At 38.3% G+C, this 18,435-nt stretch overlaps 2 protein-coding genes across 2 annotated transcripts in view; both read right to left on the reverse strand.

The window, feature by feature from the left end:
- The window catches only part of MOB3B (MOB kinase activator 3B), a 138,830-nt gene extending 120,623 nt beyond the window's left edge, over positions 1–18,207 (reverse strand). The window contains exon 1 of the mRNA XM_049771079.1: positions 17,592–18,207. Within this exon, the coding sequence (XP_049627036.1) occupies positions 17,592–18,009 (418 nt within the window). The 5' untranslated portion in view covers positions 18,010–18,207. The remainder of the gene's footprint in view (positions 1–17,591) is intronic.
- On the reverse strand, positions 7,573–7,859 carry LOC126005666 (40S ribosomal protein S29-like). The gene has a single exon (XM_049771083.1). It carries the CDS (start codon positions 7,829–7,831, stop codon positions 7,673–7,675), a length of 159 nt encoding a protein of 52 aa, XP_049627040.1. The 5' UTR covers positions 7,832–7,859; the 3' UTR covers positions 7,573–7,672.
- Positions 18,208–18,435: the final 228 nt, after the last annotated feature.

Below are 18,435 nucleotides of genomic sequence, written 5' to 3' on the forward strand. Positions count from 1 at the left end.
TGGCCCAAAAACCAAAAAAAAAAAAAAAAAAAAAAAATAGCCCACAAAAATATGTACATAAGCCTTTTTGTTTTGGGGTCACACCCGGCAGCGCTCAGGGGTTACTCCTGGCTCCATGCTCAGAAATTGCTCCTGGCAGGCTTGGGTGACCATATGGGATGCCAGAATTCAAACCACCATCCTTCTGCATGCAAGGCAAATGCCTTACCTCCATGCTATCTCTCCGACCCCTGTACATACATTTTGATAGTTACTACTCATAGGTAGTCTCCAAGGAGCACCAGTCTATATATGTAATAAACTTATATAATTTTCTTCAATGGCACAGGAAAACAGATACTCTCAGCTGCAGGCTATTCCTTCGCCCATTTGGGATGCCCATAACAATTCATTCTCAGTAGTCGCTCTTCATTCCTGGTGGTCAAGGTAAGCAACTAAGATAATGCTTAAGGAAGTCATCCACAATAACTTCTGGTGTCTTCAAATTCTGAGTTTCCACTGTGTGGTCAACCAATCAGCATGACTTCCTCGCTCCTCTCTGCCATTGCTAACAGATTCCCAGAACATATGTTATAGGTTATGTTTTAAGTAACAAAGGATACAACCAACTATTGGCTAGGGCATCTCACTAAACTCACCAGTGCTCTCTAGTCTTATTATCTAAATGGATTTAGGCAGAAACCCTGAGAACTGGATTTTTTAAAGAATGATCTTTCTGGGTGGCTGGATCAATAACATAATGGGTAAGATGTTCGCTTGCATGTGGGCTGACCCAGGTTTGATTCTTGGCATTCCATATAGTTCCCCAACCCTACCAGGAATGATTTCTAAGTGCAGAGCCAGGAGTAATCCTGAGCACCAGCAGATGTGGCCTAAAAAAAGAAAACAAAGAATCTTTACTTTTTTGAAAACTCCCCACTCCTTTTTCACAAGAGTTAAACCATATTACATTTCCACCAACAATGAATAAAGGTTTCTTTTTACCACATGCCCACTAATACTGGTTATTTCCAGTCCTTCCAATGTATGGTATTCTCACTGGTAATATCTCACATTGTGGTTTAAATTTGGATTTCCTTAATAAATGACAAAGAATACTTTTCATTTACTTTGTAGCCAACCATATGTCCTTTTCAGGAAAATATTCATTGACTTCCCATTTTTTAATTGAAAAAAAAATTTTTTTTTGGTTTTTGGGCCAAACCCAGTGATGCTCAGGGGTTACTGCTAGCTATGTGCTCAGAAATAGCTCCTGGCTTGGGAAACCATATGGGATGCCAAGAGATCAAACCACGGTCAGTCCATCCTAGGTCAACCGTGTGCAAGGCAAACGCCCTAGTGCTGCACCACCCCTTTATATTGAATTATAAAGCTCTTGTTGTGATGTGTGCCAGTCTCTCTAGTGTGAGATGGTACCTCATTGTTGTTTTGATTTTCATCTTCCTGATAATCAGTGATGTGGAGCGAGTTTTTTCATGTGCTTTTAGCATCTGTATTTCTTCTTGGTGGAAATGTCAGTTCATTTCTTTTCCCCATTTTTTGATGGAGTTAGATATTTTTTTCTGGTAAAGTTCAATCAGTACCTTGTGTATCTTAGATATTAACCCTTTATCAGATGGGTATTGGGTGAATAGTTTCTCCCATTCTATGGGTAGCCTTTTATCCTAGTCATTATTTCCTTTGAAGTGCAGAAGCTTCTCAGTTTGATGTGATTTCATTTATTTATTTCTGCTTCCAATTGTTTGGACAGTGGTATTTCCTTCTTGAAGATGTCTTTAGTCTCAATGTCATGGAGTGTTTTGCCTAAGTGTTCTTCTATGTACTTTATAGTTTCAGGTCTAATATCAAGGTCTTTAATCCATTTTGATTTGACCTTTGTGTACTGTGTAAAGGTCTGAGTTCATTTCTTTGCATGTAGTTTACCAGTTTTTCAGCATCACTTGTTGAAGATGCTTTCCTTGCTCCACTTTGTATTTCTTGTACCTTCATCAAAAATTAATTGTTCATAAACCTGTGGTTTATTATATTAAAGACTATTCCAGTGATCTGAGGGTCTGGCTTGATTCCAATACCACGCTCTTTTAATGACTAGTGCTTTAAATATAGTTGGTTTATATATCGCCTTAAAATATAGCCCTTAGTAATTCTCTGAAGTAGGTACTTTTGGGGGCCACAGATGGTGGTGCTCAGGGACTGAGCTTGGGTCTGTGCTCAAAAATTACTCCTGGAATACTCAGGGGGACCATATGTGATGTCAGGGATTGAACCTGGGTCAGCTTCATGCAAAGCAAAAAAGCCCTACCCATTGTGCCGTAGCTCTTGCTCCTGAAATAGGTACTTTTTCTACTGGTAATTTTCTATTAAAAGTTGAAACTGAGATTTGAGATCAAGTCAAATAGAAACTAATGCTTCTATTCCCTTTAACCACCTCTATATCCTAAACTAGTCGTCTGTCTTTCTTGAGTTACCTTTAGTAAAAAACTTAAAGGACATGGGTATGTATGTGTGAGGAACCATGCTTATGTGAAGGGAAACTAGACAGAATTGTCACGTACATTTTTCTATTCTGTCTTTATCCATAAGAAAGGCAGAACACAGGTGAGGAGAGCAGAAAAAGAAAGTCTCTCTGGAGCCAGACCCCTGTGATATTACCTCGTCAGCTAAAACCATGCAGTGATCAAAACAAACAGACAAAAAACCAAAAATAAACTCCTCTCTATTTAGAATTCAATTGGAAATTCATTGATAAACCCAGAAGGTTCTTGGGAAGTTATCTCCTTAGTTTAATATATTCCTCACGTATACAATTGTTCTTTTCTATTCCATATTCTATTTCGAGCAAGTTACTTTTCTCACTGCATTTTACTTCCAGATGCATATCTTCTTCCTTTACACAGTGTGGTGCTGAACTGGGCTGCTCTCCAGGCAGCACTGGCCTCTCCAGTAGAGGGTTTGCATGAAAGAGTGCTTGTCTATAACCACCAACTATGTAAAAGCTGCAGATACTCCACTCCCCATTCCAGCCCTTGTTTTTCATCTATTTTCCACTGACTATCACATATCCTTTTCACTTCCCTGCTGATGCTGAGATGTAACCACTTGTCACCTGAGATACATAATCATTAAAATTACATAGCACAGGTCATGGAAAACAGTGCAGATTGGGATGTCCCATCATTCACCTAAGCTTATAGAGCTGCAAGAGGTCCTTTGAGATACCTGTATTCATTCCTTTTCCTTTTTACCTTGTACAGTGGGGGCCCTTAACATCATTCAAATGTTTCTAAGATTTGGTGAGTTGGAGTAGTTGCTTAACAGTGTCTCCCTTAATAATTCACCACCAAGTCAACAACAGTACTGGGTTAAAAAGGTGGAAGTGGGGGATTGTGACCTTGATAACTGACATCATTACATCAATGGTCAGTGGATGTGGCAACGAACAGAGAATCCTGCATATTTTCCAGGAATCTCGCCAGATTTGGGCAGCATCAGAATCTAAAGGAAATGGTTTTTAGAGAAATAGGACTCTTGCGTTCTCATCAGGAAGGACAAAGTATAATTTCCATTAGATTCAGAGCCCAGTTGGTATTCACACCTGTCCTTGCAATGTCTGTTGGGTTTTTCGGAAAGGACTGAACACCAGAAGCAACAAACTAGGCTAATTCAAAGGTGATATTAATTCTGGGACCAGAAAATTTAGACAGTGATAATGGATGAGCTGAGAGCATATAAAATTGAGCTGTCTGGAGTCCGAGTCCTAATTGTGCCTATGACCCTGTGCAAGTTACTTAATCTTTTTCATCTGTGAAATAGAAACCATACTGCTTGCCTTAGGGGTTGTTTTTACAGATCAAGCAATATAATACAAGTATTTAAAGTAGTTCATTTGTGCCATTTGTTCAAAAAAGGACAGTGTTATTGAAAGATCTTTTCAAAAGTGTACTTTTTGATAGCCAGTTTATCCAATCACAAAAGTAAAACATCTTTCCAGGGCCTTGAAAATTTTGTCAGCATACAAGGCTATCTCAAGGGATTCTTTCCTGACAGTGATTTGTCACAGAACATTTCCATACCCTTGAGAGAGCAAATCCAGCTATCTTTACCCCACAATAACTTGAATGAGTAGCTTCTCTCTCTCTTTCTAACTTCTTCTTCTCTCTGTCTCTCTCTGTCTCTCTCTGTCTCTTTCTCTGTCTCTCTCTGTCTCTCTCTCTGTCTCTCTCTCTGTCTCTGTCTCTCTCTCTCTCTCTCTCTCTCTCTCTACTTTCCATAGCTACCCTATGCCAAAGTTAGCTTGGCATCAGACATAGGCAAGTTTGTATTTAGTCTGCTGAAGACCAAGGAGAAATCTGTTCTAAATGGACCATTTTTTAAAAATCATTAGATTTTCATCCCTCAAACCGAGTTGCTCTAATTCATAAAACAAAACAAAACACTGACATTTCCCAAGACTACAACTTGAAATATTCATTATTCCAGTCATAGAATAAGGGATAATAGCTGATTTTTTAAAAATATTATTGAAACCCTTCCAGCTAGATCCAGGCAGCCTCTATGCCTTATTTCCACATATCAAGGAACCCAATTCCACATTTCCTAATCCTTTGCTTATTCCTCACCCTTCCATGTGAGATTAGTCTCCCAACTAACATCTGTAGGTGCTTTTTTGGAATAGGAAGCACCTTTTCTCCCTTCTACTAGGTCATAGCAGACTCCATGACTGGACTTCTGCCATAGCACCAGGCACAGGTCCATATCTCCTGCTCTACTTATCAACTCAGAGTTTCATACTTCCTGTAACTGGGTAAAGATGAGTGTGTGTGGAGAGGGAGGCAGGGTTGGTGTAGACACAGTAACTACCACCCTAATAATCCCTCAGAGACTCTTAGGAGAACTAATTACAAAGATTCACTCTCAGTATAACAAGAGCACAGCAAACCCAGTGGTGAAGGCCTGTTGATGCTCACCAAGTTCAAGAGCAAAACTATGGGCCCGGAGAGATAGCACAGCAGCGCTTGCCTTGCAAGCAGCCAATCCAGGACCAAAGGTGGTTGGTTCAAATCCCGGTGTCCCATATGGTCCCCCGTGCCTGCCAGGAGCTATTTCTGAGCAGACAGCCAGGAGTCACCCCTGAGCACTGCCGGGTGTGACCCAAAAACCTAAAAAAAAAAAAAAGAGCAAAACTATTACTACTACTACTACTGCCGCTGCTGCTGCTACTATTACAACAACAACAACAACAACTACTACTACTACTACTACTACTACTACAAATAAGGAAGGCTCATCCAGCACCCACCAGCTCTGTATATCCTTAGACACAATGGTGACGAAGTGTAATGTGCTCAAAGAAATGATGACACAGGTAGTCAGGAAAACAAAAAGTATGACCACCAAAATGAGTAAACTACAATCAGAAACAACATAAATGAAGAGTATGGAAAATTATATACAAACTCAATAGGAGGTTTGAGAAGCAGAATAACAGTAGCTCAGGAAAAGATCAAGGAGCTCCAAGCAGAAATATAGAAAATCTTGGGAAAGCAATTGAAGATGGAGGACAAGTATTAAAACTGAAGAGCACACCAGAGACTTGTAGAATGAGTTCAGGAGAAACACTATAAGGATCATCAGAGTCCCTTAAGAACATGAAGATGAATGCAATAAAAAACCAATAGTTTAAAAAAAAATCATAGAGGGGCTAGAGGAGGCAACAGTACAGTAGACAGGGTTGCTTGCTTGCATACAGGCAACCTGATTCAATACTCTAGACCCCATATGACCTTCCAAGTCTACTAGGAATAATCCCTGAATGCAGATTCAAGAGTAAGGTCTAAAAAACCACTAAGTGTGGTCCCAAAACAAAAACAAACAAAAAAATCATAGATAGGTATTTTCCCACATTAAGGATTATAGGCACCAGATTCAAGAAGCCAAAAGGGCCCCAGTGACAATAAACTCAAATAAAAAAAAATCCAAGGCATACTGTACACAAAATGACAAAATCCAGAAACATCACTCATCATTAGGGAAATCCAAATCAAGAAAACAGTGAGGTACCTCCTTACACCAGTGAGGATGGCACATATCAAAAATAACGGGACCAATCTCTGTTAATGGGAATGTGGTAAGAAAGGAACTCTCATCCACTGCTGGTGGTTATGCTGCTTGGTTCACCCCTATTAAAAATCAGTATGGAGAGTGCTCAATAAACTCAGAATTGAGTTGCCATATGACCCGCAATTACTCTCCTGGGTATCTAGCCCCAAGATAGAAGGACATTCATCCCAAAGTATGTGTGTGCACTCCACTATTTATCACAGCAGTCAGTACAGTAGCCAAGATTTGGAACCAACCTCAACAACAGATGCCCAACAACAGATGAATGGATCATGAAGATGTACTTATATACAATGGAATACTGCATAGCAGTTAGAAATGATACAATCATGAATTTTGCAGCAACATGGATGAATCTAGAAAATATTATGTTAAATGAAATAATCGAGAAGAAGGATAAATACAGAATAATATCACTTCTCTGAGGTATTTAGAATATACACCATATATACATATAGTTCTCCAAGAACAAATACAATCGTCTAATAGGGCAGAAACTCCAAGCGCCATAGTTGTCAGCATTTAGTGGGGAGAATTGTTCAAATCAAGTGGAAGAGGAGAAACACAAAGCTTCGATTATTCATTATACCATAAAGATATCAGCAACAGCTGAAACAATGGTTTAGAATGAAAAGGTATATAACCAGCCTTTAACTACAAAGGCCTATAATAATGTCTTAGGGTACCTATCCACAGATACAGGTGAAGAATATGATTGAAAACCAGAGACTCCAGCTGCAGTGATTCCTAACAATATGGATAATGCCTTAATCTTAGTAGGTATAAAGTAACCTTTCAGCTTCTTTGTCCACAGTGGTTCTTGGATACAAAGGGTGGACACCCTAATTTTACACCTCAGTTCTCAGTCATACTAGGTCACATATAAAGTTCGCATTATGATAATGTCTTCATAAAACACTACAATATGCCCTTTTCCTTTGGTTTATGTTCTCTATTAGGACATATTTCAGACCACTGAAATAGTAAACTGCGAACCACAGTCTTACGTTACAGAACCTATTCACTGAACACATTTTTCAAATTAACATTTCCTCTCTCTCTCTCTCTCTCTCTCTCTCTCTCTCTCTCTCTCTCTCTCTCTCTCTCTCTCCCTTCCCTACTTATTTCCTTCTCCCCTTTCTTCTTCCTCTTCTTCTTCATATTAATTAATTCAATCCATGTCAAATAAAACCACACTGTTAGTTTCTCTTTAGGAAAGGAACTGTGATACATAGGAAGCAGCAAACAATACTACATAGGGTAGCCACCTACCACATTCCTTAGTAATCCAGACACAAAAACTATGTGTGTCCTAAAATGCTCCAGCTATTATCTAACCCTGAAACCTTCATTTAGCAAGGCCCAACCCCATCACTGATGAAGTGCCTAGAAATTGGGAAAACCTCCCAACTCCGACACACAGACTCAATCTCATTTATTTTACTTACTTAATTTTTTTTTTTATAATTGAAGTCATTTTATTTATGTACAAAGGGCCAGCATCTTCTGATGTCACGTAGATGTCTTTGATGACCACTTCCAGAAGTCCACTTTAGTCCAACTTGATGAAGCCGATGTCCTTTGCATACTGGCGGCACATGTTGAGGCCGTATTTGCGGATCAGGCCGTGCCGGTTTGAGCAGACGCGGCAAGAGCGCGAACCCTGTCCGAACTTTCTCGGGTGGCTCCAATAGAGCTGCTGGTGACCCATCTTGCTTTCTCGGCGGCAACAAGGCAAAAGGCACTTACTTAATTTTTTAAATATATTTTTTACTATATTTACTTATTTTTCTTTTCTCCTCTTATCTTTTTTTCTCCCTTCCTCTCTTTTCTAAGGTATACCTAAGCTAATTATTTATCTTAATTCAACTAATCCTTAGAGGTCTGACTCAGACAACTGCAACTGAACAGAACTTCTGGAAACATAATGAAAGACTCTATCCAAGGTTTCATCCTAGAATCGGCGCAAAAACCAAGACCACAAACTACAGAAGACTGATTAAAACAACAGTGATGGAATAGAACTGCTAGAACCGTAAAGAAAGACTCTATCCTAGGCTTCATCCTATGAACTGTGCAAATACCAAGATCTCTAGTTACAGAGGCCTGATTTTATCATCCTCGACTGAGCAGAAAGTTTCCTGGCACCATAAAAGGTCCTAGGGAAGTAAAAAAAAAGAGCATGTACAGAGCCTGTAGTTATTCACATGACAGTATGCCTCAAGGTCATAGAAACCCTTCATCTCTTAGGCCAAGGGAATTCACTTTCTAATCTCCCCAATATTTACTGTGCCTATCCAAAAAAAAGAAGCACTTTATTATTATTATTTTTTTTATTATTTCAGGCTCATAGTTATTGTCTGGTTGTTGTCTGTATTGCTGTGGTTCTTTTCGGTTTTATTGTTGTTGTTTTTCTGACATTGTAGTTTTGGTTTTTATGTTTTGTTTTGTTTTCTTGTTTGTCTGGAATTTTTTATTTTTTTGTCCTTTTGTGATTTTTTTCTTCCTTTTTCCCTTTCTTCTCTTAAATTGATATTTATAGCCTCTGGGCGGACTGTTCCCAGTTTTTTGTTTGTTTGTTTTTACTTTTCTTTTTTTTTCTTTTCCTTCAAACAGAACCACATAACCACATAAATCATCTTGTTCTGCCTCATAAATTGAGGAAGGAAAAATGGATGGTATCAAGACCAAAGAGTTGTATGACATTGAGTAGAAATTAAAAAATGATCAGACTTAAACACCAAATCCAAAGCCAACAACAACAGAATCGATACCCAATCTACAGCAAGCTAGACAGCAAGCTAAGGGACCACTTATCCTGGCAGCCTGGTAGGCAAAGGAGGGGGATATGGAGTACATGCTGGAAACAGGGGTGAAAAGTTCCATAATAGATTTCCATAGTGAATTTGGTCACTCAACACGCTACTCATTTTAGAAAAATGTGCAGAGGAATTTGGACATGCAGAAAGTATGTTTAAAATAGGATCTGCTTCCATGCAACAAACATTTATTGAATGAATAATGGCCTTAATGAGGGGTAGAGGGAGGACAACACTAGTGGTGGAATGTCCTAGAATTAATGTCACTATGTACCTAAAATATTACTGTGAAAAATTTGTAATTATTTTTAAAAAAGAGAGAGATCAGGCTTGGGATAAGTGGAATACTGTGGGAATGGTGTATGGAAAGTCACACTGGTGGTTGGATTGGTGTTGAAAAATTGAATGCCCAATCAACTGTATTATGAACAACTTTGTAAATCAGTATTAAGTTAGAAAATAAAATCAAAAACTCTCCATATTTGGGATAAAAATAAACATAGTAAAAAAATGTATAGTCAAAGACGCCATATTTGAAGATTTTGACTATAGAACAGAACTTACATGTGAGAGGGGATTTAGAGAGATTTCTTGGGACATGGTGGAGGGAAACGGGCTCTCTGATGATGAGTGTGGTTTAAAATAATGTATGTATGGAAAGTATAATTAATTGTATTGTAAATCTTGGTACCTCAGAAAAATAATTTAAATATTTGTAAGGATTGTTTTGCTTTTCTAAAGCTGCTTTTCAGAAACTGTCTAGTAGTCACCAGGAATTTTAATTCTCAGGCAGAGATGAAACTTATACACTTCTTTTAAGCATTCTTTTGGGTGCTCAGATTTGTAGGCTCAATGTTTTTCTTCCTCTTGCCTCATTTAATCCTTAGCATAGCCCGTGAGAGAAGAAAGACAATTTTTAATTTACAGAAATGTTAGCTCAGAGACTGCATTTACAAATATCACATAGCTTTTTGTAATGGTAGAACTAGCTAAATATATCCAAGTTTTCTATAAATCCAATGTGCTGATAATACTGTAAAATATTTTGGAAACATGTTCTGTCTTATAGGTTTTATATCAATTTATATCTAAAAGTTATAAGGGATACATACAATAAAAATAGTTATTAATTAAAGGCCAATTAAAACTCATCATCCTTATGGACATTTTTATAATTTCATATTTCCTGACACAATATTTTGAGAAAGGCTAAAACTCAGCTGTATTCTCATGAGAACGGTTGAAAAAAGGATACAGAGATTTCCATAATGCATTTGGCCACTCAACAAGTTACTCATTTTAGAAAAATATGCACAGAAATTTGGACATGCAGAAAGTAGACAACTGGACATCTAGACAATTTGAATATAGTGAAAACTTCTCAAGAACAGGAATTCTATCTGTTTGCCCTCTCATGATGTTTAAAATAGGGTCTGCTTTCCAAAATCAGAAAACATGTCACCCTTTGATCTGTGCAAAAGCCAAGATTGCTATATACAGATGACTGGTTGTTACAACCAGGACTCGACAGTACGCATCCAGGGACCAACAACAGCAACAACAACAACAACAAAAAGCTCAAGCCTAGCTTTTGGTCTACAATCTGTTCAACAAACCAGATCTCCAATTCCAGAGGTCTGACTGAGACAACCGCAACTGAATGGGTCTTCCTGGAACATAACAGAAGACTTTATCCCAGGCCCCATCCTAGGAGCAACATAATGACCAAGACCACCAACTACAGAAGATGTATTATAACGACACTGAAGAAGCATAACTGCTAGAATCACAAAGAAAGACTTCATCATAAGCTCCATTCCTTGAGCTGCACAGTCACCAAGATCTCTAAATTGAGAGGTCTGATTTTACCATCCAAGACGAAGCAGAAGTCTTCCATATACCACGAAAGCACCAAGGGGAGAGTAAATGATCATGCAAGGAATCTATAGTTAATCCCATGACAGTATACTTCAGGGGTGGAGAAACCCTGTATCTCCTAGGCCAAGGGAATTCCCTCTATAATATCCCCAATAGTTACTGTGCCTATGCAGGGGGAAAGAGAAAAGAAAAACAAAGCACAAAACAATCATTTTTCCACATTTTTATCAATTGATCGATTTTTTGACGTCTTTATTTTGGTGTAGAGATTGAAGTTGATGTTTCCAATATTATTTTATTTTATTTTATCTTATCTTTCTCTTTCTTTTTGCACTCCGGCATGATTTGATTTCAGAACCAAGACTATTGTGTGGTGCTTGTCTTTATTGCTGTAGTGCTCACTGGTTATTTAATTTGATATTTCTTTCTGTATTGTTGTGGTGTTTCAATTACCTTTTTCACATCCTCTCTCAAACTGAGGTTGAAAGCCTCTATAAGGACTCCACCCATTTTCAGCGTATCTGACTTCTTTTTTATTTTTTTTTATTTTTTCTTATTTTGTACCCCAATCTATTATTTTTCTTTCCTTCAAACAAAACCACATAACTCGATTTATCCAGCTCTGCCTCTTAAATAGAGGGGGTAACAAGGGAGGGTACCAGGACCAAACAGATATATGATCACTAATAGTAAGCTAGACAAAGAGGGGACCACCTACTCTAGCAGCCCGGGGGGTGATGGTGGGGTATATGGGTTGCAGAAAGGAAACTGGGATGGGGAGAGGACATATTTGGTGATGGGTATTCCCCTGATTCAATGTTAATATGTACCTAAAATACTACTGTGAAAGATATGTAAGCCATTATGATCAAAATAAAAAACATTTTTTTAATTAAAAAAATAGGGTCTGGGCCCGGAGAGATAGCACAGTGGCGTTTGCCTTGCAAGCAGCCGATCCAGGACCAAAGGTGGTTGGTTCGAATCCCGGTGTCCCATATGGTCCCCCGTGCCTGCCAGGAGCTATTTCTGAGCAGACAGCCAGGAGTAACCCCTGAGCATCGCCGAGTATGGCCCAAAAACAAAACAAAACAACAAAAAAATAGGGTCTGCTTTCATGCAACAAACACTTATTGAATAAATAATGGCCTTAACAAGTATAAGAAAAATGTTCATAAAGTCTTAGAAGAAAAATGTGGGTACAGTTAAAGTGCCTGCACACACTCTTCAGGCATTTCAAAAGTGTAAGGTTGTCAGAGATTCCATCTACAAAACAATCACAGTTGTGTACAACATCACCTGAAAGCAATCCTCTACCAGGGAAGACCCTACCACTGCTCTGGAATAGACCTATTCAACAGAGACTTCCCTTAACACCCAGAGGACTTAATAACAATGGCCTGCTTTCAGGACCGAGCTCTCTGCATCACCCTCTAATTGTGAGGTGAAACTAAAGGATGCTCCGCATCATCCTGACTTTGATGTAGGATATGGACATATTCCAGGATCCTTAGCTATAGAAACCTGACACCAACAACAGTGACTGTGTGAAAAATAAAAGTATATTGGCACTACAGACAATGACTTGGGTTGGACAACTTAGTATGCCTGGAGCCTAAAGTTGGTCTTATGCCAGAAAACTTCAGGGGTAAGGTCTCCTTGTATTTAGGCCAAGGCTTTTCATTTCCATGTCCCCTATATTTTGCTGGGCCTATGCAAACAATTGCCACTCTAACACCATCTTTGCTGTGATTCTTTGACTCGTCCTTAATGAAATAATGTATTATGATCAACTGTGTCAACAATATTATAGCCTTTAATGTTAAAAGAGTTACATAAATTTTGTGGCTTTAGATTGCTTTGTGTACTGCTAAGAAATGTTATAATGTACTACAATCTGGAGACTTGAGGGACAAAGTAATTGTGTGTGTGTTTTGTTTCATTTTTTCTTAATGTTTTTTGGCTGAAAATTCAAAATTAAGGTGTCAGCAAGGGGATTTCTTTTGAGAATTCTGTTTATGGGTGATTGTCTTCCCACTGTAACTTCAACTTGTCCTTTTTTGCATCTTTGTCTTCAATAAAATAAAAAAAAAAGTGTAAGTTTTTTGTTTTTGTTTTTGTTTGTTCTTTGTGCAGGAATAATTACAGTCATTTCTTTAAAAGGTACAGGAAGTTGGATTTTTAAAAAATTTTCTCCATTCTAGGGGCCAGAGCAATATCATAACAGGTAGAGTATCTGCCTTGCATGTGGCTAACTCAGGACCAACCCAGTTCAATTCTCAGCACCCAATAAGGTCCCCTGAGCCTGCCAGGAACAATTTCAGGATGCAAAGCCAGGAGCAACCCCTGAACATCACTGGGTGTACCCTCCTCCCCCCATCCCCCACAACTTTTTTTCTCCATTCTAAATAATTTTCTAAAACTATTTATTGGGAAGTCTCTAGCCAGGTGAAGGAAATAATACAAACAATTCATGCCAGTAGACAACAACAGCAGAGACTTTTGGCCAATTCAGACTGACTTCTCAAACCCTATTGCAATCTTGAGATAAGTCCTTTAGCTTGTTTAAAAATGTCAGCCTCCTCATGATAAAACGAAATATTAACTTTGCTGAGCAATTGTAAAAAATAAGGAAGATTAATTGTTGCAAACATGATGCCTGGCACTCCAGGCTCCACAGATGAAAGTTTCTTTCTCATGTGTTCCCATTCTTTCCTTCCTTGACACCTATTTGTTCCAAAATTGTAGCTGTGGGTGAGATGATGTAATTATTTTTTGAAATGTTTTCATTCCTTCTATTCAAGGGTTTTTTAAAAACATGAGTTGGGAAAGTTCTAAGTTTTCTACTATTTTTTCTTTGAGTGTCATATCTAAAATCTTAATCCTATTACATAATGATTAAAAAAAAACAGGGAAGCTGGAGGGCTAGAACATTCAAATTATTATGACTAGACAAGCAAGAAAATGACAAAAAAAAAAAAAAGACTTGTTCTATCCTTATCTCTAAGAGTGGTTAAAGAGAAACAAAGAGGAGGTGGCCCTTGCTTTAGTTACTGCTGTCTAAGGAGCTTAAACAAGGACATCTGTTGGCTTTTTAACAAAGGAGGCTGTAGGGGATCAAGGGAGAGTGGGGATTGGTCCACAAGGGAGTCATATATGTTCAGCATTTTCCCAACTGAGAAAGTTGCTTCTGAAATAGCAAGGGTATCCTCGTTAGACCAGAATCTATGAACAGATGAAAGCTTTCTTTCTCCCATGTTTCAATACTAGAGATCAACAGCTGTTTATATCCTTTAAAACCTAACTTAGAATGAAGCTTTCACATCTGTCAATATTTTCCGGTTCAACTTCCTTGGATCACAGTAGGTAGGAGGGAAAGTTTGAAACCCTCTGAATTTCTAGCCAGAAACACAGAAATTTGCCAAGAATTCAAAGATATAATGCTAAGCAGAACTCCCCATGTCTCAACTACTCAGGGTCTGCTGTTTGCTGAGAATTCCTTTTACATTATTCTGACAGACATCTTGATCATTTCCATGATAATGACTCATGGCAGCACAAAGATCAAAAAGGAAAAAAGTAGGCTGGAATCAGGGGGAGGAAGAACAGATAGTGAATTCTAACAGAGATTTCTAAAGGTAAGTTCTTTTGAAAAATAGCAAGAATACTATCTGAGAGCAAATAGCAATAGCAAGTAGGATGCTGATGAAGACCCTCAGGGGGATGATGAATGGTGTTGGATTTTACTTGTCCATATCATTTCACAATGGGAAAATTAAACCCTGTATAATTAAGCCCTGTATAATTAAAGTGCAGGAAATACCCAGGGATAGTGAGAAACTGACTCAGAGATACCTGTTTAACTTCAGTACCACTTACATGTTGAGCAAAATTGTTTTTAAATCAAACTATTCCCCCATTCATTCAAGGACTAGGCTTAGCTCTGGATATTCAAACAAAAAAGATGAAGGACTTGAAAGATTTACATTCAGAAAATAAAAGGGGGGCATGATATAAAGATTGCATGAAAATGTAATAAGTAGAGAAGGTGGGTGATTACAAAAGGAGAAGACATCATGAACATAACTGGAGTGGTAAGAAAAATATTGTAATAGAGGTCTAAGCAATAGCACAGTGGGAAGGGCATTTGCCTTGCAGGCAGCCAATCTGGGTTGGATCCCTGGTATCCCAAATTGTCCCCTGAGCCTGTTAGGAGTGATTTCTGAGCACAGAACCACGAGTAACCACTGAGTGCCACAGCTATGTCCCCAAAACCAAACCGACCAACCAACCAACCAACCACCACTAACAACAATAACAACAAAGATTGTTTCTTGAGGAATGAAAAGTATTCTGAGTGGTTTTATTATACAGAGAGTTGGAAGCTACTGATTAAACATGCAAATTCTTAGGTCTTATCCAAGAGGATTTTATTTAGTTGCTTAATGTGGGAGTAAGGAGAGGGGCAGAAAAAGGGTGTTAAGGAATTTTCATTCTGAACAGAAAGACCCAGTAATTGACATTGAAACAACTTTGACAAGCATCACTTATAACAGTAACATTTTCCCAAAATATAATACCCTTAAATGTTACATACTAACCTTCTTCAATATTTATAATATGCATTAGTATATTAAAAGTCTTGTAGTCAAAAAACAATTTAACTAAGCATTTCCCAAATTTATTTGCCCATGGGGAATAATGTCCACAGTGTAAGATTCTGTTTAGATGAGTTTATTCTTCAAGCACACTAAATGATTAAGAAAAAAATAAATGCCAATAATTTTGGGTCTATGGCACATCACTAATCTAGTCTGAGCAAAGTTTAAAACAACTTATGATGTCTTTTCATAGAGCAGAAGCTACCTTACTTTCAGTTAACACACCATGGCTCTGTGATGATATTTCTATTCATTAAATCTATGTAGTAAACACAGCTGCCAGAGAGAACAAAATTTAATGAATTCAAAGCATCAAAGAGCAGAATTACAAAAGAAAAAACAAAGAGGGGCTATTCTTGCCCTTATCTGTCTTTAGTGGTATAGTATTTGGCTCAGAATATTAGTAATACCTGCTGATATAATTCTTTTTCTTATAGTGGGAAAAAAAGTTTTGGCCAACAGAAAAAGAAGCCTCTGAAAAGCAATAAAAGAACAATTAGAAGCTAATAAATTCTACCTCTACCCCCCTAAGAGGTGCCTATTATATGGCCAAGTGGCTGATGCTGAAGGAGAAGAGAGTTGCACTACAACACAATCCATCTTCTTCCTTAACAAGGGACAGCAGGGGCAAGAGTGGTAGTACAGCTGGCATGCAGGCCAACCCAAGTTCAATCCATGGCATCCCATATGGTCCCCAGAGTCAGCTCAGAAGAATTCCTGAGTGCAGGTCCGGAAGCACTTCAGAGTGCCAGAATGTGGCAAACCAAAACCAAAATAAACAAAGAAAAGCACGAAGAAAAGAGAAACAAAGCAAGAGAAAATGGACAGTCAGAACAGCACCATGATTCTGAGTAAATTGGTTTTTGTGAAATACTTCAAGATGTACATATTCTCCTTGTACCTTTTCTCTTTTATAACCTTAGTTATTCCCACATCCATTACCATAATTTTCCATATCACACATCATTATCATATCATTATCATCATCATCGTCATCATCATCATCTAAATGACATTCTTATTTATGTGCTTCAAATACTTTTTAAGTTTGTCTTGAGGCCATACCTAGCCATGCTCAGGGATTACTCCTGGCTCTGCACTCAGAAATTAATCTAAGTGGTGTTTAGGGGGTCACTAGGATGCAGAGGATAGAACCCTAATCCTGTGCAAGGTAAATGAATGCTCTATCCCCTATACTATGGCTCCAGACTCTTGAAGTGCCTTTTTAATACTCAAAATACTCAGCTATTTAATACTTTCCAAAAATGGTTATTTTTTAACCATACTGTAAATACTCCTGAGAACCTACAGAGATTTCAGGACTCAGAATTAGACACTGGAGATAAACCGATGAGTTCATCTCCAGTAAAAAGTAACCTGTTCATTCCTTTGAACACAATGCTCAAAAGTGTTAGTAGTAAATGAAATTATTTAAATGCATGAAAAATCCATGCATCAGCAACATGAAATTAAAATGAAAAGTTGAAAAAGGTTGGCTCTGTGAACATAGAAAACAGCATTTGTGCTTTAACTGTCCTGATGAGTCGATACACATGCTCCAAAGTGAATTGTACAGCTTGGAATTAAAAATATATATCCACCAGAGGAATGGACATTATTTAATGATCAATTATTACTGCAGAATGTCATCTAGCTTCCAACATAGTCATGAGTTCCCAAACTGGAATTTCTTTTCTTTTTTTCCCATAAAACTGAAATGTATACCAATAATTGTATTAGAACTAGGTTTTGAACTAATAAACAAAAAAAATAAAAATTTGTCCAACATAACTCGGTACTCTTGGAACCTAGTCCTAAAAACCTAGCAAAATCAAATCTAACATTTCATGAATGTTTCCTGGTAAATGGTTTATGTATCACTGAGGTCTGTAAAATAGCCAAAAGTGGTCCACAACTGATTTTCTAAAAAATTTACTGAGGTTCCGAGATTGACAAAAAAAAAAAAAAAAAAAAGCTGAAAAGTAGGTGAAGATTTTTAGCAAAACATTGATAGAGTGCTATCTAGCATAAAAGGCAGTCCTGGAGGAAGCCTCTAAGATATCATAAGCTTAGGCAAGACATGACACATTAATGAGGAAGCTGGTCCTAGACTTACCTACGCATGTTGGAAATATTTCCTCATTGTTGATCTGGACCTCAATCCAATCCATAAGAAGGTTCATGTACTGGGGAGCTGGCAGTGCAGTTGGCTTCTTATACTTGAGATCATCCTGCCACCGATACTCATATTTGGGACCTCCAGACATCACAGGACAGGTGTGCTCCGTGCAGAACTCACAGATGGTCCCATAGATAAGGTTGATCCGATTAAAAAAGTCTACCACATGCACCGCCACCCAATCATTCTGGTCTTCCCCGCTGGGCAGCTGCACAGCTGCCTTCAGATCTACACCTGAGTTAAGGGATGCTTGCGCCCGTTTGTGAAGCTCAAACCTTTGCGTGCCAGGTTCAAATTTCCTCTTGGGGCGGAAGGTCTTGTCCTTGTTGAAAACCTGCTTTAAAGCAATGGACATGGTCTTCTCCTTCTCTTTCTCTTCCCTTCTTTTGCAAGAAGGAAAAAGGCAGCTGGGACTTTTCAGTGACAAATCACAACCCAACAGAGTTTTCCACTGCCAGCCTTCTGGCCCCAGTCTTGCAGTCTATAGTTTTGAATCTCTCTTAAGCAGCTCGTTCTATCTTCCTTTTCAATAATTTCCAGAGAAACTTCATGTTTCTTCCTACAGGCAAGAGAGAAAGGAGTCATATTAGTGTTCTGTATGTATTTAAAAAATGACAACGGTTGGGATTGGAGAGATAGTACAAAGATTAAGGTGTTTGCCTTGCATGTGCCCAATGCCAGTTTGTCCCCAGATCACCTCTAGGAAAGACCCTGAGCACAGAGCCAAAAGGCTTTGATCCTACTTTCACCTTGGGTCTGATGGTCTACTTCTAATCAAGCC

Source organism: Suncus etruscus, chromosome 1 (assembly GCF_024139225.1).
Source record: "Suncus etruscus isolate mSunEtr1 chromosome 1, mSunEtr1.pri.cur, whole genome shotgun sequence".
NCBI classification, from domain to species: Eukaryota; Metazoa; Chordata; class Mammalia; order Eulipotyphla; family Soricidae; genus Suncus; species Suncus etruscus.

Bases quoted from the DNA above. Each gene is read 5' to 3' on its own strand.
- LOC126005666 (XM_049771083.1), bottom strand. From the start codon at position 7,831: ATGGGTCACCAGCAGCTCTATTGGAGCCACCCGAGAAAGTTCGGACAG.